General features: G+C 44.2%; 1 protein-coding gene across 3 annotated transcripts; it reads right to left on the bottom strand.

The window, feature by feature from the left end:
• Positions 1–629: 629 nt before the first annotated feature.
• On the bottom strand, positions 630–22,834 carry Map3k8 (mitogen-activated protein kinase kinase kinase 8). Of its 3 annotated transcripts, none has more exons than XM_040755356.1 (8): positions 22,814–22,834; positions 17,286–17,644; positions 11,412–11,579; positions 9,404–9,665; positions 8,299–8,405; positions 3,490–3,642; positions 2,645–2,891; positions 630–1,727 (listed from the first exon to the last, which is right to left on the bottom strand). In XM_040755356.1, exons 2-8 carry the CDS (start codon positions 17,619–17,621, stop codon positions 1,597–1,599), a joined length of 1,404 nt encoding a protein of 467 aa, XP_040611290.1. In that variant the 5' UTR covers positions 17,622–17,644; positions 22,814–22,834; the 3' UTR covers positions 630–1,596. The 3 variants fall into 3 exon arrangements, with proteins under 3 accessions (XP_040611290.1, XP_012979987.1, XP_005085228.1); XM_013124533.3 differs by lacking the exon at positions 22,814–22,834 and adding an exon at positions 21,251–21,636; XM_005085171.4 differs by lacking the exon at positions 22,814–22,834 and adding an exon at positions 20,952–21,097.
• Positions 22,835–24,302: the final 1,468 nt, after the last annotated feature.

Below are 24,302 nucleotides of genomic sequence, written 5' to 3'. Positions count from 1 at the left end.
GAATATTGGGCTCCAGTTTCTTCTCTTTTCTCTGTCTCCATCTCTCTCCCGGGAGCCTTCTCCACTGCACACTCCCACTGTGATATACCGCCTCACCATAGGCCCAAAAACAAGACAGTCAAGCAGTCATGAAAGGAAACTTCAGAAACCTTGAACTAAAAGTCCCTTCCCAAAAGCCGGGCATCTCCTGTCTGGCATTTTTTCACAGTGCTGCAATGCTGACTAATGTACACTGACAAGGTGCACTGTATCCAACACATGTGGGAAGTTGCATCCTCTTCACTTAGCGAATGAAGTTTCTGGTATCTGGTGAACATGATTTGCCTTATACAGAAGCAGTTAGGGATTAGTGTTAGCATTCATGAGTAAATAGCTTGCAAGCCTGCGTTCAAGGTGGTCTAACTGTATAAACACAAGACTCAAGACAGACTGGAATCCCACTTGTCCCAAATCAGTGGCTCACAGTTGTTTTTCTGCTTCAGCATACCCAAGGATGGAGCACTTCCCACTCACCATGAAGGTGGTCCATGGCAGCAGGAGCCAGCCAGTGGCAAAGCTCGTGGTGCCTGAAATGCACCATCCCCTCCAACATCTATCCCACGCGCTCTTCAAAAATTAAGACAAAATACTCAGTTTATCCAATTTATTTATTGGACCACAATGTTTTCATTTGCATAATGTAAAAATATACTTTAAATAAGAATACTCACAATTTACAATGTTAAAAGATATATATACATATATATATATGAAAGATTCATGAAGGAATTTGGAATAAAACATACATAGTATGCTATTTTAATATAGAAACACTTTAAAGAAAATAGTCATTACAAGTGTAGCATCACCAGGAATTTATAAAAGTTTCCACTTTCTTGAAGGTCACACTTCTCATCCTTTGGGATGTACAGAAATTATGTGGTTTACATAGTTCTATCCACATTTTAAAACATAATGTTTTAAATGTTTTAAGCATAGCATGTACAGTACACAGTGTTTCCATAGGAACATAACAGAAACTGTCACTAGTGGCCTGCTGTCAGGTGGCTCTGAGTGAATCGGCCATTTGTAAGACACTAGTCCAGTATATTGCTGTAATATTAAAGTTGTTCTATTCACCCAAAATATAATGAATTAAACTTATACTGGAGTCTACCCACCAGGGCTCAAAAGAGTTACCACATAATACACACCAATATATACACAGAACAGGTCTTCTGAGTTGAATGAAGTTCCCACACTTAAATAAGAACCGAGAATATGAGTTTTAGGTTAATATCTTGTAAGGGCTACTTTTAGCATGTCCGGCAAAGGGCACAGTGAATGGACTTGTCACCAGAATTGGTCCTTCCCTGAGCTCTTCACTCCCTCCCGTGCAATCCCACCACCTGAGAAATGAGAACCTTGGGGCCTTGGGACATGACAGAGTAGCTTCACAAAGGAGGGCATTGCAGGGACATTCATGTGTCACCAGAGGCCTCACTGCCTCCTGAAAAATGGGTACAATTCACTATCCAGAGCTGCTGTGCAGGGCCTGCAAAACCAACACCCAGGAGAGAAATGTCCATCCTAGTTTGTTGCCAACAAAGCCATCCATCAGCCATATTCCAGGGTTGGTGGCCCCCGAACAATATTGAAGTAGCCAGCCAGAGCACCGAGGTCTATGTAGAGGGAACGCTGTCTCCGGAGCACTTCAGACTCCTCAGTGCTACCCGTGCATGAAGAGTCTGCAGAAGGAACATGGAAACAACAAGAAAAACCAATGACAAAAATGACAGGGAGGCCCAGCAAGTAACAACTACATGTCCCTTCTGTGAAGAAACAACCCGAGAGACTCAAGAGACAGTGGCCCAGCTCTGGCTCTGTCACAGATAGCCTCAATGGAATAGCACATAGATCGTAGGGTTCCAATGGCCAGTGAAGACCAGGGATTGGGTAGAAATTCCGGCATGTTCTTCTGTATTTCATTTTTCCCCACTAGACACTGAGAAATTAGACAGGCATAAAGAAAAACATGAACTCCAGGCTTTACCTCTGAGTTTGGGTCTAAGTTTGTGCTACTGTCTGGGCAACCTTCCTATCTTAGCCTCTCAAGATGTGCCTGGTTCCTCTGGGGGTGCGTGCATGCATGTGTGCGTGTGTGCGTGTGTGCAATGCAGGTGACAGAACGCAGGCTTTGTGCCATGCCAGGCAAGTGTTCCGTGTCTGAGTTACAACCCAGCATCTGTTTTACATTTTATTTCAAGACAGTCTCACTAAGCTGCCTAGCATAGCCTTGAACTCACTCTGTAACCCAGGCAGGCCTTGATCTTGTGGTCTTCCTGTCTGGACCATCACATATATACATATGTATGTATGTATGTATGTATGTATGTATGCATGTGTATGTGTATATGTATGTATGTATGTATTGAGACAGGGTCTCAAGTAGTTGATGCTGAACTTGAACTTCTTAACTGCCCCATCCAAGTGTTGGGACTACAGGCATGTGTCACCATGCCTGGCCTTCATCCTCCACCCCATCCCCACCCCACACACAAGTGCTGCCATGACCACATCAGAGGTTTGCAGACAGGAGGAGGGAGGCCAGTGGTTGTACAGGCACACAGGCATACACCCATATGCACACAGTGGGGTGACCTACCAGCAATGTTCTCAGGAAGTTCCAGCTCCTTCCTGCTCAGCAGCCTCTTCCGTTCAAAGAGGGCAGAGTCCAGGCTCTGGCACCGTGGCTGGTCCTCTCTAGGGGGATTCAAGGCTTCGTGTTTCAGTAGGTCTGCTGCTCTCGGACGGTGGTTGGGGTTCCTCTCCAGGGCGGCTTCTATCAGCTCCCTCATGCCTGGACTGCAGTCACCAGCAATGTCTTCCAGGGGAGGTGCCTGCTTGTGGATCTGTCAACAGACCAGTTCTGTCAGCATGGATGGCACAGAGACATGCTCAAACAGTGAGGAGTGACCCCCATTGCATGACCCCTAGCAAATACCCTTCAACTTCCTCACAGCGGTTAAACCAGCTTTGGTTTAATGGCAAAAAGTACATTCTGGGTTTGAATTAGCAGTGACAGCTTCTCATGGGGGGACCACAGCTGGCTGCAGCAACAGGGAAATGCCTGCCTCTGTCTGGTTCCCACACCCTACTCTAGGACATGCTATTGGGCAGAAGGAAGGAGGTTTGGGAGTACAAAAAGTAATAACATATTTTCTTCTTTTAAAAAGACATCGTAAAGAACACACACACTTTCCTTGGCTCACAGAGTTGTAGGACTCTGATGTTTATAAGTGTGTTCTATCACACACAAGTAAAATGGGATAGCATACAAATTATATCTACTTCTTGTTTCAGACAGCTTCCATTAAAATAGACTTTCATTTTAATAATGGAATTGCAACCGTCTCTTGTGGGTCACAATTCTACCATCACTTCCTCTCTTTGGTGTGCTTTTGGGATGGTGGGACTCACTGCACCCCAGCCCAGCTGACCCTCACTTACTATGTACAGGTAGGAAGGATAGGCTGACCGAGGGTAGCGCTTCACCCAGGGTGGAGTGCCTGTCTGCATGTGGATGAGCGTAGCTCCAAGGCTGTAGATGTCTGCTTTTGTGGAATGGCCCCTGCACAGAATCACCTCGGGGCTCATGTATATCTGAAAAAAGACAAGGAAAGCATCATTTGCCTGGCTTCCTTCTCCCTATCTGGTTCTAGAAGCTGACTCCTTTGCCTTTGTGACATTTGCTGCATGCTCTAGAGGGAATGCTATCGCAATATCTCCTCAAGCCAAGGAGAATCCTGAGACATTCTCTAAAATACCTCTTTCCCACATAGCAGATCTGACCTCAAAGGGCTTCAACCTACTGATTCCCACTGATCTGAGTTCTGTAGAAGTTCATCAGTTATATACAATTGTCAATTAAATCACCAGTTCTCTTCAGACTTAAATGAGACTACACATATACTTCTCCCATTTATCATTTAATTGCCTAAAGGTGGCAGAATCCTGCAGGGTATCTATGTCAATGGTTTAGAAGGGAAGAGCCTGCAAAAATAAAGTGTAAAGCTTGGAAAATAACCCTAATGAGTCATTTATACATAACAAGTATCCCAGCGACTAAGCATCAAACGCCCTCTACAACAACAGAGTGTAAGTTCTGAGGTTGCAGCAAGAGTGTTGCCACAAGCTCAAGGACAGCCTGGGCTACAGACTGAGATCTTGTCCTAAAAATTTAACTAATAAACAAAATACAGCATAATTTGCATTAATTTCATAAGTCGGTGTTGAGTAAGTAGGGTAATTTTCTAAATGTTATTTTTCTAAATTTAAGATGGGAGAGGAAAACAGGAAAGCCCTAGCTACCAATAATCTGTAGTCAGGGCTGGCACAGACAGACGGCATTAGTACCCTAGTTAACAACACAGGCTGAACAGCTGTAATTTAAGGGTACAAAGGACTCCAAAACTGGAAGCTTTGAGCAGGATGATGCCACAAGTGGAAATTTCCACATATGACCTCATGTGAATGTCACAGTTAAAACACAGCCACACTGAGAATCCCCTGCTAGCTGTCTTTCAGGCTAATGAACCCTCTGCATCTACTTCAGTCCCATCCTCAGGATATTTCACAACACACAGATGTACCAAGATCAAGTCAAAGAAAAAAGAGTACGTGGAGGAACAGGAGAAGGGAGGAAGAAAAGAAAGAAGGAAGGGAAAGAAAAAGAAGAGGAGGGGGAGGAGAAGGGGGGGGAAGAGAGAAGTCCTCCTGTCCCAAGCCCTTCAGGTATGATATTTAACCTGCTTCAGCTTTCAAGAGTTTTTATGCTGTCATGAGAATATGAGGAAGGGGTTAGCATTCTCAGAATTCATTGCTGAGTAAATAAGTAGAAAAATTATCTTACAAAAAGTGGGGAAATTGCCCAGTTTCCCCATCTTAGCCTGCTCAACTCCTTCCCAAAACACACTTCCTTGTAGGCTTCCTTCTGCCCTCAGCAAGAAGGCTACACTGAGCTCTGTGTCCAACCACTTTCCCTGCAGACAATGAATAGCATGTGTCTCTCGACCTTTTTAATAACCACAATCTCAATCACAGGGTTAAAACATTGAATATCCAACGTTGTACACTATGGTCAACAAGGAGTTACACATCTACAACTTGCCAAGAAACTGGACTTCCTGTTGAAATGTCTTACCATAATCAAACACAGTTAAGAAATAAATGCTGTGTGCTTGCTGTCAGTAGAAGAGGTCTGCCTCCTCTTTCACACAGACTGGGGATGAAGTAAACCGTATGCATGGGTTCTACGTGCCTGCACGTCCAGCCTACGTTTGGAGCTGGCAGGATCAGCTGGTGGCCTGGGTGCAGGCCCTCTGGAACACAGCCAGGAGCTTCCAGCTCAAAGTTTCTTCCTCCTCGAGCTCCAGAAAGAACCAGACAGGCAGCTCAGAAAAGCCTGTCTTTGGGCTGGCTGCCTGGAAGGCTTGGGGCAGAACTGACAGCACTTGCTCCAGAGTTGTCTGCCCCCACTTCACCCCCACCCCCAGGAATGAGTGAAGTGCAGGAGAACTTGAAGTCAGAGTCAAGGCCTTTGTGGGGTTTTGTTTTTTGTTTTTTGTTTTGTTTTTTTTTTTTTTTTTTTTTGGTTTTTCGAGACAGGGTTTCTCTGTGGCTTTGGAGGCTGTCCTGGAACTCACTTGGTAGTCCAGGCTGGTCTCGAACTCACAGAGATCCGCCTGCCTCTGCCTCCCGAGTGCTGGGATTAAAGACGTGCGCCACCAACGCCCAGCCCAGCCTTTGTGTTTTATAGCAAGGAAAAGCGACTGTCATGGGTATGTCTGCATGAACACATGGGCACATCTTTATTCTATACTGACATATAAAAGTTAATACTAGAATCAGAAGAAAGTAAGAACTGTAAAAATAAAGAACAAAACCATAGCAAAATAATTCTTGGATGTTATTTATAGTTCCTATTTTTTTTTCTCTCTGAACCATGTAACTAAAAACAAGTAAATATATGCCAGGCTAACCTTGGGTATATATATGACATGTTACAGTATAAAACTCTGAATATGAAGGGAGGGAGGGAGATGGAAAGGAGAAGGGGGGGAAGGGCGGGAGGGAGGGATCCAGAGGTGAAGTTTGCATTTGTGAGCTATACTGCAGAGATCTGAAATATTCACTGACTTCCCAAGAGCCAAGTAATCACCTTCTAGTGGAAAGCAAATCTGCATGCATGCCTGGCTAGTAATATCTAATTTGCTCTTCAGTATAAGGAGTAAAAGCTGGCTTGCTGAAGAGTTGCATCAGGACTTCATAATCATTTTCCCACTTCAGTTTGTGGGCACTGTGCAGACAGTACGAGAGACAACTGACAGAGTGAGGCGCAGAAGAACAGACAGCAACATCAATTTATACCAAATACACAGAAACTATCATTAGCTGAAAACACTTCATCTAAACACTACTCAGGGGCTAGATGGGTGCTCTACGCCCCATAACTCTAGTACACCGGAGGCAGGGGCAAGAAGACATGAGTACAAGGCCAGCCTAGGCTACACAATGCATTTGAGGAATGTCTGAGCTACCCCAAACTCAAATAAAAAGAGACCCTACTGATGGCTGAGATGTGTGACTCTATGCTCAGCCATCCTGGCTGAGAATCCCAGAAACACAGGCTTTTCTCCAACATTGCATAATTTTCAACTTGACTGCATTGCCAGGAAGCAAAAGGTATTTTTTCCTCTAATACCATAAATAGTTTGTTTCTCAAACTGGTTCCAGGGAAAAGGGTGGAATGTCCCGGATCTGAACTCCTGACTAGTGCCAAAAAGTGCTGAAAGGCCTTCCAAAGACAATGGCCTAAGCATCAAGGCAAATCAGATTTTCTAGAAGTGGGAAATAAACATTCTTTAACTTAAAAAGATGTCTACAGAGCCAGTATGGCCTCAGCACTGGGTAGGCTGAGGCAGGAAGATTATGCATTTCAAGTTGGCCTGGGCTGTATAGTGAGACTTTGTCTCAGAAATCAAAATAAAGTAATTCCAGAAACTCATTTTCCAGGTTTAAATTTGTTTTTAGTTCACAGATTAAATATTACCACTATAGCTGCAAACAAGGTGTGTTGTGCTCATGACTCCAGGTTAAACTATCCCTGGGAGAAGACAGCCAGGCCTTGCTGGTCAGTCCTCAATGAATGGAAACAGCCAGGACAGTGAGGATAAACTGAGCCAAGACTTGGAGTAGTTATCATGTTAGTTTGTTATCTAATAAGATGTTAGTTAAAAGGCTACCCAGAATCCAGAGCTCAAATTCTTAGAAAATAAGGACTAAGAACCTAAATCCTTATTCTCTAAGAATTCAAGCTGGGGAATCTGTGTAACTGTGTACTTTCAGGTTCTGTTTTAAAGTCTCTCCATGTTTATTACCTTATTATAAAATGGGATAACAGCAATCTCCTATCTGCTATAACAATAGTATTCACCAACAATAAAGTCATATTAGGGAAAAAATAATTCAGGTGAACTATTTTAATTATCATTCTGTAACAGTTTTAAAAGATGTATTCTGAATCTACAAGTTCAGTATCCCATGTCTGAGACGCTTGGAACCAAAAGCCTCTCAGATTTGAGAGTTCATATTTTGGAATATTCGCATACATATGTTGATTTTATTAAAAACTTTTGTGTGTCTGTCTGTCTGATGTGTGCATTCCTCTCTCTCTATGTATGTTTGTGTGTGTGCATGCATGTGTGTGTGTGTGTGTGTGTGTGTGTGTGTGCGTGTGTGTGTGTGAGACCCTGCATACTGGGCACTTGCTACCTCGAGCCAGGATCTCTTACTTACTGCTGTGTATTGCGGTCTATTTGTGAGCTTTGGGGAACACTCCTGTCTGCCTCTCATTTAACCACAGTTGCAAGGGATTACCACACTTGGCTTTATGTAGGTTCTCAGGGTCTGAACTACCTCCTCTGGTTTGTGCAGCAAGTCTCACTGAACTCTCTCCAGCTCTTGAACAGTTCTCTAGACTTTTGGGTTAGGGATGCTCAACTGTTTCAGCACTGGATTGCTTGCAAGTGTTTTGTGCTGAATGTATAAACATAGTAATAGATAATGTCTATAAATATTACATACATATTTAAAAGTTCATCATATAAACAGTACAGGGAAAATGTAAAAAGTAAAATGATTTGTTCTGGTGACAAGGATGATTTAATGCTGTCATTTTACCCCCTGCTTTGTCCTTCACAGCATTTCTAGAATTTATTCTTAATAAGATAATAACGATTTTCACACTCATACAATTACCTCTGTTCCTCGGAGATCCTTGGGAAGATAGACCTCTTCGGTCATTTGAACACTTAGGCCAAAATCCACCAAAACAGCTTTTGTAGACATGAATACAATATTGCTAGCTGCAATGGGAAGGATTTTTAATGTGAGTTAATAGATCCTAATGCAACATGACAACATCATCTAGAAGAGTGAGCTCTAATCACAGCAGAATGAAATGCTTCTGGTAATCACACAGGCATATCACACCCAGAAGAGACATGCTGGTGAGAGGTCAGTTGAAAATCACTTGAGGCCTGTCAAGAGCCCATGCAGTGTGGGCTTATATGAGTACAGCCATTAGGAAAGCTCAAGGCTTGGGCTTCAAATTCTAAGACAAGCATCTACCATCAAGCCACTGTCGTTAAAAAAATAAATAAAAGTTAAAATTATTTTTTCTGATTAAAGTTGTGCTTGTCACTAGGTATTAAAGATTTATAGTGAGCCTGTTTTATTTCTATATAATATCTGAGTTCTAGCAATTTGTTTTTTAAGAGATTGTTTAATGAATTGTTACTAAATTATGGCTCAAAATTAAGATATTTGTTCCTCAAAAATATATGCCTACATGTTTGCAGTAAGTAATCTCCCTCTCGCCCACTCCCTCTGTGTGTGTGTGTGTGTGTGTGTGTGTGTGTGTGTGTGTGTGTGTGTGTCTGTATGGTGTGCATGTGTTTATTTGTATGGTGTGTATGTGTGTGGTTTGTGGCGTGTGTATGTGGTGGGGATCAAACCCTGGGCCTTGTGTGGGCTAAGCAGGAATTCTACCACTGAGCCATATTGTCAGTGTTGCATTATTGTTTTTAAAGCACTATACAAGGACAGAGGCAACACACCCAACAGATATGTGGTCGTATCCTCACTCCATTGTTTAGTCACCACCTTCCCTTCTGGCTGCTAACATTCTTAGTGACCAGGCTGCATTCTTTGAGCTCTTTCAGGGGCACAGAAAAGGAAGATGATCTGTTGTTTGTAGGGAGCTGTACTGCCTGCCACTGAGTGCCTTTGGATTAAAACATCTCACCTGTCTCCAATCCAGTGAGTCCCATTAAACCACAACAAGGTAGACACCACTACTCACGTTTAATATCATGGTGGATCACTCTCTTGGAGTGCAGGAAATCAAGTCCCTTGAGAACGTGCTTCGTCACCCAAATAATTTCAAATTCTCTCATGGGTCCACAGCTCTCCAGCTTCTCCAGAACAGACCCTCCCTCTCCTGCCTCCATGAAGAGATGGACAGTGTCACCCCACAGGATGGCGCCATATAATTCAGCAATGTTCTCATGCCGGAAGCAGGCCTGGATTTCCACATCCGATGGCTTAAACTGATCCACAGGGATCTAGCAACATAACACATGGTCAAGAGTCTAAACAACCTCAAGATGATAAAATAAACAATGCAGATCAACCCACAAACCGGAAGTCAAATTAAGACAAAGACACTTAAAAGGTATATGACAGGGCTCTGTGGTATCAAAAACTGTTTAGTATAGAGTTCCTTCTACATTATGTCATCTTTAGAGAGAAATCTTTTAAAAGATAAAAAAATAAGGTAGGGAAAAATTCATTTCATTTAGAGTTTTGAAATCCAAATGAAGTTTACAAGTATTGAATGAGCAGAGGATTTCCTATGGTCAATATACATCATCTTCACGGCCCCAGAACTCTGTGTTATTCAAAAATTTCACCTGATTGTGTGATGCTATGAAGTCATTAGTACCTAACATGAGGTCACAAGTTCCTTAGTTCACACTCTGACCACAGCTTTAAGGTAATGCCCACCCATCCCGATATCCCATGAAAACTTAGTCCTCTGTCAATAAGAGCTGTGATAAGAGGTAGTGTTCATAGAGCAGAGAGACTCTTTTATCTCCAAATACTGTGCCAGGGCAAAAGGTGGTATTATTCTGAAATGATGATGTGCACATATCTGGAAAACAAGAAGTTCCCAACAGTGGTCGTAGCAAGGAAGGGGGCCCCATTCATGAATCTCCATGCTTTTGAGCCTGTCTGGGATTTTTAATTGTATATTTGATTTTCTTAAGAAAAAATACTCTCCTTAAATATCTAAATATAACAAACACTAAAAGGGCAACAAAATCACAAAGCCAGTTTTCCATGCTTTTGTAGTAAAATTTTAAAAAAGGACACTGGGTCTCCAATTTTTAAAAAAGGACTCTAGATTACAGTTTGGATGGGCTGCCCTCGACAGAAGCTTCAAAAAGCTTTCTGTAAGTATTATTTTTCTTCTAATAATAGATTATCTAGTCAATCTTTTTGTGTGTGGTAGTATCTCACTATGCAACCTTGGCTGGCCTGGAACTCACGACATAGACCAAGCTGTCCTGGACTTCAGAGAGATCTACCTGCCTCTCCTCCCAAGTACTGGGTGGGACACATGGGGTGTCGCAAGGGTGCCCCATGACCACAGCCTCTATCTAGCATATGAATTTGTGGTCCTGTTTCTGCACTTAATATACATGGACCTCATGCAACAGATCTTATTTTGTGTCTAGCTGTATGAACTTCAGAGTTCTGAGACACATCCGCACTGCTTTAGCTGTGAGCCATCCAGCTGTAAGCCATCCATTCTCTTTGTGGCCTGATGTTCCATTGCAGGAGTGTCCACCTATTGGTATCTGGGAAGTTCTGAGAATGCTACTTCAGCAAACAGTGCTGAAATGAACAGCCCAGAATAGTCACACACATGGACACACCTCTCTGCTGGGTGTAACTAAGCAGTAAAGTTACTGGGTCACTCCAGATGTGTACATCTGAGCTGCCAGAGTCTGCCCAGCAGGCTTCTCACATCGCAGTCATTAAGAGATGGGGCCCTTTCAGTACTTGGTACATTTGAATTCAGCCCTATAAATCTGCAATCCCAAGCTCCAAGACACCTAAGTAGAGATACAGGAGGTCACAATCAAGATGTAAGAACTGAATTGTCCCAGGTCACCAGGCACGCCAGAAACGGCAGACACTTTGGGGCAGGAACCTTAAGTACAACCCAGTGTAAGGGTAGAGCCTTTGGTTATGGTAGATAACCCAAAGCCAGGAAGTCAGATACACAGCGTGGATGTACACACCAGTTTGCACGCCATTCTTTTCTTGGTCTTCATATCTTGTGCTAAGTACACTTTTCCAAAGGCCCCCCGAGGAACAAAACCAGAGCCGATGTTCCTGTAAGTCAGCTTCCAAGGAACGAGGAGGACATCCGAGTCAATTTGGTAGCGTCCGTTCTGGGGACTGATTACCTGCAAGGAGATACAGATGCTAAGGTAAAGTCCACTCCACAGAGGCTATTTTAGAAGCATCCAATGCAGTGGTGCTGTGTGTCATTCTGACATTACAGGCTATATTTAGAACTTGAGCAAGACAGAGAAAGCTTGTAACAGACACAAGTTCCTGGTCCAACCTGCTCATATTTCCAAATGCTTATGAGTAGTAAGCTGCCAAAGAGAAGCTGAAAATTTATTTATCTAGGGAGTCTGACGACTGTGACCCAAAGACTGCAAATATAGGATGCACTCGTGCCTGGAGGTTGACTTGTTTCTATTAAAATGCACTAACCTGTTTGTCTGCATAGCCATTACTCACACATGATGCACACACAGAGAGAGAGCGTGGAAATTAACTAGGGCCCAGGGAGGACTGTGGAGCCAATGTGCGATGCCTGAGTCGTGAGTTGACAATGCTGCATAAATAAGGAGGGACAGAGCTGTCCCTCTTTAGCTGTCTCTCACTTCATTGTGCAGTGCCTATTATGTGCCCTGGGATGGGCTTGGCACTGAGGAGGCAACCACAAGCAGAGAGACAGGAGGCTCCAGACTTCTAAAGGTTTGTGGGCAAAGATAACCTTTAGATCAGGTCTTTCAGAACCAGTGGGCTCCAGGCTGGAAGTGTGGCTCAGTGGTAGAGCACATGCCCAGTATGGACAAGGTCCTGGGACTGACGCCCAGCACTACATACATGAACGATAAACAAAACACGCTTCAACACAAAGAGAAAAACAAAACCAGCCAACTCAGGCATCAAGAACTATATCCTGAGAGCAATGTGGGATCAGAGGGTGGCACCCACTATGGTGGGACACTACAAAAATGCCAGCACTGGCGAGGCTGAGGCAAGAGAATGTTGAGGGCCCCGCCAGTCAGGGCCACATGGCAAGCCTGTCACAAAAACAATAAATAAACAAATAAAAGTGAATATCACAATTCAAATAAAATAGTATCCCATGGGAAACATGGCCTAGAACACATGCTGTAAAACATGTCTAAAGTGTTCTAAGAGATAGTCTCCCCAGATGCCAGCTGTTTCCTCAATGTGATAGTCCTGTTATGGCCTGAGATATCAACCCAGGACTTCTGATTGAAATAGTATTGAGCTACCTCAAGAGTTGAAGAGATGTGGAACCCCTAAGCCTATCCCATGGGAGAAGAACAAGCATCCAATCCTACTATGGGTGCATCTAAGCTTCCACTCACCATTATAGCCATAGGCCTGATGACCAAAGGGCTGAACACTCAACCTCCATCATTGCTAATTAGTTCTACGATCTACAGGAAAGGAAGTAAAGAATAGCCCAATACTTGGAAACACAAAAATCACTAAATCTGAAACTTAAATATGTACAGGGTGCCTTTGCTGAGGGGGGACCCCATACAGGTCCTTAAAGGAAGTAAATGGAAAACACTGTCCTGTCTCATTTAAAATAATGATGACCAACCAAATAAAAGTCACTTCCTGTCCCCGTAGACCTCATTTTGCACTGTGCTAAGGATAGTGTGATGGTGGGCTCTTCCATGTTTAGACAGAGCTATGGCCCTGGCAGCACTGGCTTGGGGTCCCTTTTCTTGTCATTCACAGAATAACTCTAGTGAACCATCTCATGAACCCATGTTCATGAAAGTTTGGCTTTTGACCAAACTAAGTGTGTGAGGACCCATCTCCACCCCCTTATACTATGCAAGAGGACAGAGGGAAGGAACAGCCACCACACTGAGAGCTAATTAGGGACCAGGTGCAGTGCTGTTGCTTTGCATTATCTCATTAAAGTCTACGGCCATCCTGAGCTAGGCTCTATTTTTATTTCCATTTCATAGCCGAGGCTGGCTTCCAGGGGTGAAGCAACTCTCTAATCAGTGCCAGAATTAGGATTTGCACTCAGGTCTGCCCAACCCCAAAGCCAGAGCTCCCCCTCTTTGTGTAAGAGCCTTTGGGGTTCCAGAAGGCTGTAATTAAAGCCATGCTAGGGTGCAGGCTCAGTTGTTCAAAGCCTCTGGAACGCACTCACTGGGTGAGGCCCAAGACAGTGTGCAATTCACAGAGGTCTGGCTCTTTCCCTAATACCAGGTCTTCACTGCTTGAATTTGACCTGCGTTTTTATCTTTAACTTCCTCTTTTCTGGGGTCCCCTCTAAGCAATCTTGTAGAACCCTGTGCTGTTTATTTCTGTCAATTCTCCAACTTATTGAAGTCACTTTCAAGGGCAGACACTAGACATAAGCTTTCTATTCCCTCATACAAATTACTGTTATCTGTACTAAACAATACAGGGGACAGTACTTGGGAAATTCCTTAGGTATTTTATTGAGTGAGCTGTGTAACCTGGTTCCTATGAAGCGAAGTGATCTTCAGCTACATGCATGGAAACAGATTATCTAAAAACAAAGACAAAGCTATGTCTCTCCTACCCTCCTGGTGACATAAGTGGAATCTATGTTCAGGTTCCTATTGGTAAGGCAGGTAGTAAGGGTTTCCATCTCAAAGGCAAATGGCATACCAAGTTCTTAATTCAGAACTCTAAGGTATCACCACTACTCATCATATACACTTACTAGGGATGGGAGTGGGGCAGTCAGAGATGGATTTGGTTGTATATAAGAAGAAACTTCCTTATGGTCAGAATTTGACAGTGAGGCACTGGATGCAGGGTGGGAATGGCTCTTGCTAATGGGTCTGGAGGAACAAACCAGAATGTTCTACCCAGTATTATGAATTGCCTGGTTCAAACATCAGATGGAGAAGGCTGGACTCTTGAATTTGAGAAACTGTGACTCCATGTCTAAACCCTGAGGATCATCATTCCAAATAACACACCAGCATGTATAGTGAACAGATCCAAGGTGGGGGTATTCAGATCCACATACAACCACCAGAGTTGAATGCTTGGGGACTGTTTTATAATTCTATCCAGATTATGTATAAGCTGGTTATAAATAACTTTGCAGTGACATAAAGTAAATAGTTCCTAGGTGAGTCTCCTGGAATTCTTTCCTTGGATTTTGTTGGATACTAGTAGAATACTTAACATATATTATTTTAAGGGAAATAGCACATACATAAATACACACCCAGGGAGAACCCATCCAATATGCCCATGCTTTGGGATATTGCTTTAATCTGTAGTTGTCCACCCTGTCTAATTAACTTTGCAGCACCATGGGTGTTGGCTGCCTCTACACATCAGGTCTCTATGCCTCTGAGCCTTTGCATTTGTTGTCTCTTCACCAAAAACAATCTTCACTTCATGTAGCTCCAACTTGTTGTTTGTATCTCGGTATAGGTACCAAGTCTGGGAAGCCTGTGCGGATATCCTCCTTTTCCCTTCCCTTCCTCACACTCATGGGTGTGAGAAATCTTGCCTAAGCATCCCCAAGGCTGTCAGGGTGTAGATATATTGTGGCTGAGCACACCATGCTATGTTACCTGTTCACTTGCTTCCTATACACACTAGGCATTGAGCTCCCTGTGGCACAGACTACTCAGAACTCTTATCTAGCACCTGGAATAGCCTGATACACTGTAGCTGTCCCAGCTAGGTCTAGCAAATGAACAAAGGAATATTTGAATAAAGGCTTCTATCCCTATGTAGGAAGCTTTTACGGATATATTTTACTAAGGACCCAATCTAGGTGGCAGTTAATTCTCTAATGCAGAGAAAGCAAGAACAGCAAAGCTACACAAAGCTAGCAACGCAACTACACAGCTTTGCCAAGTATGTAGATGGAGGATGAGAAGAGAAAGGTCTTGACTACAGGATAGATGGGTTCACAGAAACACCATGCCAGAATCAATGATATTACATGCAAATCATGTGTCAGACTGGCTCTGACCAAAGACCAATGCATAGGCCATCACTTATAAAGCACTGAGCTGTGGCAGATTACCACCAGCTTTAGAGAACAGTTTCATTTTTAATGCCGGTGACAGGAAAGTTAAACACAGTCCCAGAGGCACAGCCCCAGGCCTAATGGGGTCAGATCCATGTGCCTGTGGGCTATAATTCCATTCTGTTTCCTATCATTCCTTTCATTTTGGCCTTCTTGCTTTATATTTTATATTCTTCAGCATTAAAAAAAATACAAGTGCCTATTAAGATTCTTAAGATTCCTTTATGGTATCTTTGATTCCTACATTTTCTTTTTAGTTAATTTGCTCATTTATTGAGCATGGGCTCTTTGGCAGGGAATGACAGACAATACTTCACTGACCAAATTTTTACTTCCTTCTAATGACTGTGGTTTCCAGCCCTTTCTGCATTAGCTCTCCTGGCTCTACTCCTAAACCAATGTAAGAAGCTATTTTTTTGGTGGTGTTCTTTAAAATTTCCTAGCATTCCCTTGTGTATACGGACGATGGTCCATCTCTCCTCAGTGAGGGTGAGCACACTTAAGTTTCTCTATATTTACAAGCAAGGACGACTAGTTTATTCTGCTTGTCTTTATTTATCAAATATGTAAAACAATGGAAGAAATACATCAGCACTGAATTTGTCACTGTCCACATGTGTGTTACTTTAAAGCATACTCCTCTAGTTTTACTCTGGCTGAGGAAACCAGGTATGGCTCCTGCTTCAAATGATGAATTCCCATTTATAAAATGAAGTCATACTCTAAAGACTGCTTTAGTTCACTGCTAAATGTAGCGTGGTAGATCCACACCAAAGGAAGTCAGTCACGCCCTGATGCCGAACGGTGAGCTTGCTTAGTACTGAGCCAAACACAATTGACTGGTAACAAAACAACTCACTACATAGCTGACCTAAATTACTGTGCTGTTTTTCATCAAATAAATGTGGGACGATTAAAAAATTATCATTGTTATTATTTCCTTTGTCCCAACTCGGGCTCTTCAGCAACAGCTCCCCCAGCATGGGTCACACTGCCATTCGTACACACCAAGGGAAAGAGAGCTGCCTCTATCAACAGACATGTTTGTGACTCACCAACGACTCTTTTGCAAGCTGTCCTTTTTACAGAATTAAATCGCCTTTTAACCATCGCCCACGTGTTCACCTCTAACACACTAGGGACATGACAGAATGCCAGGCACACCTAAATGCTCCACCTGACCAACTCTTGCGGCAACAAAGAGTCGTCACAATATTTTGGACTATCTGCATATTTGAGATGACTAAGTAACTCTGTCACTTGTGGTGCATTGCCACTTACAGAGAGTGAATCTGCAGATAGTTATTTGCTACCTATCAGCTGCATTTCTACAGGAACCAAATTTAGCCAAATGGGATGAAAGGAGAAAATAATTTAGTTTTCAGCATTATTAAGACAGCATTTATTCGTCTCTTGGCTGGTGGGCTCCCATTAAGACCCTCTCTTTTGTGTGTATAATGAATCAGCCTTTAAGTGAATTGTTAAAATACATCTGTAAGGGCTGGGGTGTAGTTCAGGGGTGCAGTGCTTACCTAGCATGCCCTACCCCTGAAAACACTAAGTATATTCTTCATAGAATTACTACTAAATTATGGGTTTCTGAAATGGAGCTTGTGTGAAGATTTCCTTCTCGTTTTTTAACACAGAGGGGATTCTTACCAATAAATATATTCCTTAAAACTTGTACCATGGCAGCCATTCTAAACCATGTTCAATGCCACTCTGCATTCAGTGAAGCCATACCAGTAAAGCTGAACACACAGCACTCAACTGTCCAGAAGAAACATACCATATTTAATAAAATCCCAGATTCTTGAGGTCGACGTCCATAAAAATGTTTTCCAGTATTAGATATATGGTTTGCAAATGCAAGCAGATCCTCAACGGTCCCATATCTGACAGATGACAGCCAGGGCACCTCCGGGCCACTCCGAAGCAGCGACTCTGAGTGCTCCTTGTTTTGATTACTGTCTGGACACATGGTCATCAGGCTGGGCTCGTAGACTGCTGGCTCTTCACTGGCGTAAAGGTTTTCCATTATGCCTATGACTTCCGACACATTTAAATGCTTAATTAATAAATCAATCTCTTCTTTCTCGTCACTTCCAGTGCTCATGTACTCCATCCCTGTGGTGCCTGCTGCGGAGTCTACAAAAGAAAGACAAACACTTCCTTCACTATGGTGTGTCTAAACTGGAGACCGAAGAGTCTGGGGATCTGCTCCTCTGCACCTCTCTTCTTTATTCAAGTGGGCAGTGCCAAGTTCAAAGGGAACTTAGATAATCTTTAGCCCAGCTCACTTTGCAGGGGGAAACCTGAGATGCAGAGCACTTGCAAGTTACTTACTGTGGCATCAGCTCCAGCTACTGAACACAAACTTTCACTAAACACAAACACAGTGAAGAGCGGTCCAGGGTTCTCCGAAGACTAAGACTCCTCCTTCTTATAACTATTGACCTTGCACAACTTCAGTGTCCCCCCAGAAAGATCACAGTGGCTTTGAGGAAAAATGACTTGAAAGAAAAAGAACTACTTGACTAAAATTCAGGAACTAACCTGGCAAATACGCCAAGTCCCAAGAGAGAAGAAGGCATGTAAAACAGAAGTTAAGTTTGAGGGGAAAATCTAGTGGGGATAGATTAAACAGCTCTTTAGAAAGGAGCAGGGACCTGGGATCTTAATGTGCCAAAGATAAACAAGGATGAGAGAGGTGACTCATCTGTCAACCTGTGAGTCACAGCTCCCTTCTGACACCTGAAATCCTTTAGTAACACAAAGCACTCATCTTGAGGGTCCCAGAAAGCTAACACCTAGATCAACTGGCCTGGAGAAACTCTAGTAGAAGAAAGAAGAAGAAAGAAGTCAGGAAAGCCAAATCTGTTATAAGCAAGCCACGGGTGAAGATCAGCTGACTTCACTAGCCAAGGTGACATTTTGGTCCCACACCATCAGGCACCACACTTAGGAAATGTGGGTGACAAAAGAAGGCAAACACAGTAATAAAAAGTGACACTGTTCCCCCTGGGTCTTAAGATAACTCAGCTCTACTACAAAGGAGAAAAGATAAGAGCAGCTAAGAGATCTAAGACAATTTCAAAGCCTGTCTGACTTAAACCACTCTGCTCTAGAAAGCATAGCCTCTCTGGAAGACACTTCAGGTGTTTGGCATGTATCACAGTGCTGTGGTATGGACACAGGCGGCTCCCTAGAGCTCACCAGCTAGCAACTCCAGCTGAACCCATAAGCTCTTGGTTTAGTGAAAGGCCTGCCTCAAAAAGTAAGGTGAGAAAGACACCCAATATTGACTTCTAACTTCACACGCACCAGCACATCCATGCACTGTGCATGTACACCTGCATGATATGTATACACAAACATGTATACTTACATACATTACACCAAGACACATACACAAAGTAACAAGATACCATTCTGCCAAAGCCATGCACCTGTGTCAACTTGGAGCTTCAGTTGAAAGATTCTGGAAACTTCCACCCAGGGCCACCTGCACACATGACCAAGTCATGTGCCTCTGATTTACAAACTGCTTCAGAGGAAAGCATCTAGCATCAAGGCCACATTAAGAATTCCTCTCCTTATGGCCAAGTTTCACCATCAACCTCATTGCCCATGAGATGTTGGGCAAGTACTCAAGCTCTCTGTACCTTGATTCCCCCCCAACTGCAAAGTAGAGATAATAACAGCACCTACCATCCAATTTAAGAAGCTCGTGTGCACAAGGTACCCAAGTCTGGTACGTAGTAAGTAAAGCTGTGCCAAGTACTGAGATGTGTACCTAGCTCAGCAAACACCATGCCAGCCTCCTTTCTCATCTGGAAGTGGGATTTGTCTGCCTATTCCCCAGACTTCTCCTTGGCAAGCTTTTAAAGACTGTCTCTATGCTGAAACAAAGGTGAGGGGAGCCCAACCCAAGAAGTATATTGACGCTTGCTACCAGCGCACGTAAATCTGGACAACGGTCCAGACAGTACCGTCTGAAACATCTCACACATCCTTGAGAGGGATTGTGATTCAAGTCCCTAGCTTGTCAAGAGACACAGAGAGCTCTGTAAGCTGATAGGAGAACCTTTGACCTCAGCTTCACAGAGCTATCGGTTGCAGTTTCTATCACTGTAGAATTTACTAGGAAAACAGAAGTTAAACGTGGTTGACTTTAGGGCCCCTTGAGTAAAGGGAAGACCCAAGGCTCCCAGACTGAATTATCAAATAAATAACCAAACAGAAAATAAAGTTCTTGACTCAAGAAAGGGGGGGTGGCAAACAGTTCCAAGTCACTGCACTGTTTTAGAAAGGAAAACCAGTTGGAGGTTTTAATCCTGCAGAAAATCTGCTCTTTTCATAGGCCTAAGAAACCACACACACACACACACACACACACACACACACAGATGAGACGGAGAGGAGAGACATAGGGAGATGGAGGAGTATTTAACTTTCTATAGGGCTTGCTCAATTCCTAAGAGGCTCTTGTCACAGAGATCTGCTGCCCAGCAACCCAGATGCACCAACAGCCTGGAGAACATGAAAAGGCCCTGAACCCTCTTGCCTCAACTAAACAGACCATATACTAGGATCTCTGGCCACACAAGGCCAGAGCCCCTTTCTGTGCATGGTGAAGGCATTCCATTTTACTGACAAACATGCTCAGCTTAAAGTGACTGATCCTGGACTCAGGCATAACAATCCTCATCATAAAATCCACACCTCCTAGCAGATCAGAGAGTTAGGACAGTTTTAGAGGCACTTGTTGCAAATGCAGTCGAAGATTAGTTTTTGTAATTAAGCGTCAAAGCACTGATTAGAAATTAACTTAGAATTATTTCAGAAAGCAGCTATAAAAATCAAGAACAGGAATGTGAGCTGTTCAGCTGCTTCCATCCACAGAAACAAACCTTTCCAGCAAGTGAATGCAGACTACAGTCTTGATATTCTGCCTGGCATTGGGGGTTGTGGTGGTACTTCCCATTTTTAAAAGGATTTTCCCCCACTAAAACAACCCATTACTCCTCGGAATACACTTCTTAACATATTTTTCTTTTGCAAAAGTCCCAGAAAGACACTTTCCAGCCCTGTAGAATCAAATCCACTTCAACACTTACAGAAGTTTTGAATCCTGTTCCTATTCTCTTATAGGACACTCTTTAAGAACCAATACACACTAACCTTGATACAGCAGAGTTGGACGCCTAAGCAGAAGGCCTTATAATGAATGCTAAACAAGTATGTTGGCTGTTTTTTTTTTTTTTTACTTGTTTGTTTTCAATCAAAATCCGATTCCCCTCCCCAGACCCAAATATGTTTTTCCACATATGTTTCCCTCCCGGTCCACCTGGTCCCTTAAGATAACAGAGTCTTAAGGCGGTTGCATATAGTAAAAGTGCCCAGCGACAGAGCAATGGTAGTTGAGGTCCTTCAGCCTCCAAGTTGCACTCACCCAGGCTCAGCAACCAGAGTGCAGCTGTCCAGGCAGCGTCCCCCGCAGGAGACGCTGTGAGCGCGGGTCCTCACTTCCCCCGCCACAGCCCAAGCCGGCACTGACTGGTCACCCGGGATCCGGGAAGAAGGAGGAAGGGGGAGGAGCCGTGAGTCCACACCTCCCAGCGGCCTTGCGCAAGGTGCTTTCCAGCTCTACCTGCGTGCAGCAGACCACCCGAGGCTCCCCGAATGGGAGGCACGCTCCGTTTCAGAGTGGGAACCCCCGAAATAAACCCAAGGCACCCCAATCCCTGTTACCTGAGTGTTCCGCGTGCTAGCCCGGAGCTCGGGCTCAGTAGGCAGTGAGAGGCTCGCCTGCGAGAACCAGGCGTGCGGGAGTCCCGAGGGCGGGCGGCGGACGCCGGAGATGGGCGGTCGGCCGCGGGAGGACCGTGCGCTGCGGACCCCTGACTCTCCGCGTCTGAGCCGGCCCCGGGGCGGTGCAGCAGACGCCAGCCTTCTCCCCGCCTTTTCCATTTCCCCTTTCTCTCCGTAAACAGAAAGGGCCTGCCGGCTGCCCGAGAACACGGGAGCCCCCGCGCTGGGAAATTCCGTCCTCCCACCCTTGGGCCCCGGGGCGCGGGGTGGAGATGGAGGCGGGACCGGGCGGAGCACCCGTGGGGATCCACCCCGCCCGGGATGTCTGTGCCCAACCTGAGTCCAGAGAGCTTGCGGTTCCAGACCCTCCCCCGACCCGCCCCGAGGCACTCTCATAGTCTCCGCGGGAGGCTTGAGAGCTGTCTGACTGCGAGTAACCTGGACCGGTCTCGCCCGGATTCGGTTGAGACGTACAGGGAGTCAAGCCCGCAAACTCCGACTCCCCGCTGCGCTTTAAAGTTTCGGCGAAAGTCGCCTTCGCTGTTCTCTGCCAGCACAACTAGTTTTGATCTTTGGTCTAATGAAAGCGGTTGTTTGGTGCCACCGCTCTAGTGTGACAGTTGCCTGCTAGGATCCATCTGACCCTTCTTAGCTCCTGGTAATAACGTAGGGGCCTGCTCCTTTGTTGGAAAGTTTAATGAAGGTAAAGCTCAAAGACATTTTTCTAGGAGAAAAGCGCCAAGAACTCCACCCCACCACCGCTTATCCTTCTCCTCCCTCCAAATTCCCCAAGCATCAACAACCTATTAGGATCTGAGTGCTTTGCAAGATCCCGGAGAACAAGAGGAAAGGTCATGTTGACATTATCTCCATCCCACCGATGGGATTTGGGGGTCCCAGGCCGAGCTATGAAGCCAGCACCCCTATGGCCGAGTTGCTCGTTTGTTTTTTGCAGTCCCCAGGCTCATCCGCCCTCACCAAGTTCAAAGCACCCCTTAAATGGATCTCTCCACATTTCTTCCGTGGAAAGTGAATTGCTCTTTCAACGACGTCCGAAGATCTACTGGTAGAGGTAGGACAGGAAGCTGGGGTGAGGAATAGCGCCCGCGTTACAGATCCTCAAAGGTCATACGAGCAAGAATAGATTATATCGAGAGGAAAGCAGACTGGTCATCTGCAGGTTTGGTGGTTTTTGTTTTTGTTTTTTTAACGTGAGAACACTCTCTGTGTGCTGTGATTGAGTAAGGCAGGGCATCACTTTGGTGGTTACAGGAACCTCTCTGTAGCTCCCTTTCTCGATGCCTTGGCCTTTCTGATCTCACAGAGAGCAAGCCATCATAGTCTGCACCAGTCAAGGAGCCTGTACCCGGCTGTTCTAACGCCTAACTCCAAGGATTTTAGCACTGGCGAGAGAGCTGATCATTCCGTCTCGGTTGAAACTAAAGTACTGCTACCCTTTCGTTTTTCTGCGGAAACCCAGATTAGTACAGAGGTTGCCTCTACCTGCTGCGTGAGATTCGTCTCCCCCGTGCCTGCGGTCTTTGGTAATAAGGGATGGGCTTATAAACACTTTAAAAATAGAACCATGGAACCACGCCCCGCCCCGCCCCCTTGAATGAGCTCATTACACCACATGTAATCTGGGAAGTAAGCCTCGGATTTCCCTAAAGAAGTCTCCCCAAAACAGCTGTGCTTTGATGAATTGAATGTCCCTGCCTTAAGCAGTAGCTGATTTTAAATTGTGGGGTGAATTAGAAAACTTACTTTCAAGCATTTTATGTTTTGTTTTTTGAGACAGGGTTTTTCTCTGTGTAGTCCTGGCTGTCCTGGAACTCTGTAGCTTAAGATAGCCTCTTATTTGAGACCCACCTGTCTCTGCCTACTGAGTGCTAGGGTTAAAGGCATGCATCTCTGTGCCCGGCAACTTTCAGACATTTTTTTTTTAAGTCTAACGCAGCATTGACTTTTGCATCCCTAAACCAGACCGAAAAGAGAATGCAACCGCAAAGACGTGTGCTCACTCTTTTATTAGATTTACTTTAAGGCACATGCTAGCAAAGCTCGTGTGTGTGTGTGTGTGCGTAGCTGTGTCTACAAGTATCTGGGACTATAGGTGTGCACCATCATACAGGGCTAAACAACTTTTAAACTTTCCAGATGAGAAGTCAGAGTATGGAGAACCACTGGCTAGGGTTTGGAGGAATTGGTTTTATTTTATGTATGTTCATATGCATGTTAGCTTATAATTCACTATTGTAGTCCAAGCTGACATTGGATTCTTGTGGGATACATCTGTCTTTACCTCCCAAATACTGGGATTCCAGTTCTTTGCAATGGTTTCTACAGTGACCAAATTCACTTACAAATTGGATTGCAACCAGTTGCAATTTACCTAGAGCTTTTTTTCCCCTCAGGTTGGGACAACATTGAGTTTAGAATCTGTAGTTAGAAAATCTGAATTTGTTTTTGCTTACTTACTCATTCAGGAAAGAAAATTGTTAACAAATAACCTGACAGTCCACTGACCCATGTAACTGGAAATATGTCTGTGTTTTGGTATATGCATTGACAGATATTGTTTTCCAATCTTTACCATCTGTATAAAATATAGCCAGGCGTGGTGTGGTGGCACACATCTGTAACTTTAGTCCTAGGGAGGTTGAGGAAGATTAAATGTTCAAATGTCAAGGACTGGAAACACAGCTTCGCAGTTAAGAATGCTTGCTGTTCGTGTAGAAGACCTAAAGTGGATTCTTAACACACACAAGTAGCTTACAACCATTTACAGGATATCCAGCACCTCTCCTGGCCTCTGCAGGCATTGTAAACACACACACACACACACACACACACACACACACACACACACACACGGGGGGGGGAGTGAGACAGAGACAGAGACAGACAGAGAGACCAACACACATGCATATAATTACAATTTAAAAAAATAATCTTTTTTTAAAGTGCAATACCATCCTGGGTTATATAGCAA

The sequence above is a fragment of the Mesocricetus auratus genome, unplaced genomic scaffold (assembly GCF_017639785.1).
Source record: "Mesocricetus auratus isolate SY011 unplaced genomic scaffold, BCM_Maur_2.0 Super-Scaffold_100013, whole genome shotgun sequence".
NCBI lineage: Eukaryota > Metazoa > Chordata > Mammalia > Rodentia > Cricetidae > Mesocricetus > Mesocricetus auratus.
Note: the sequence above shows the minus strand (reverse complement) of the source record. Positions and strands in the feature narration are given on the sequence as shown.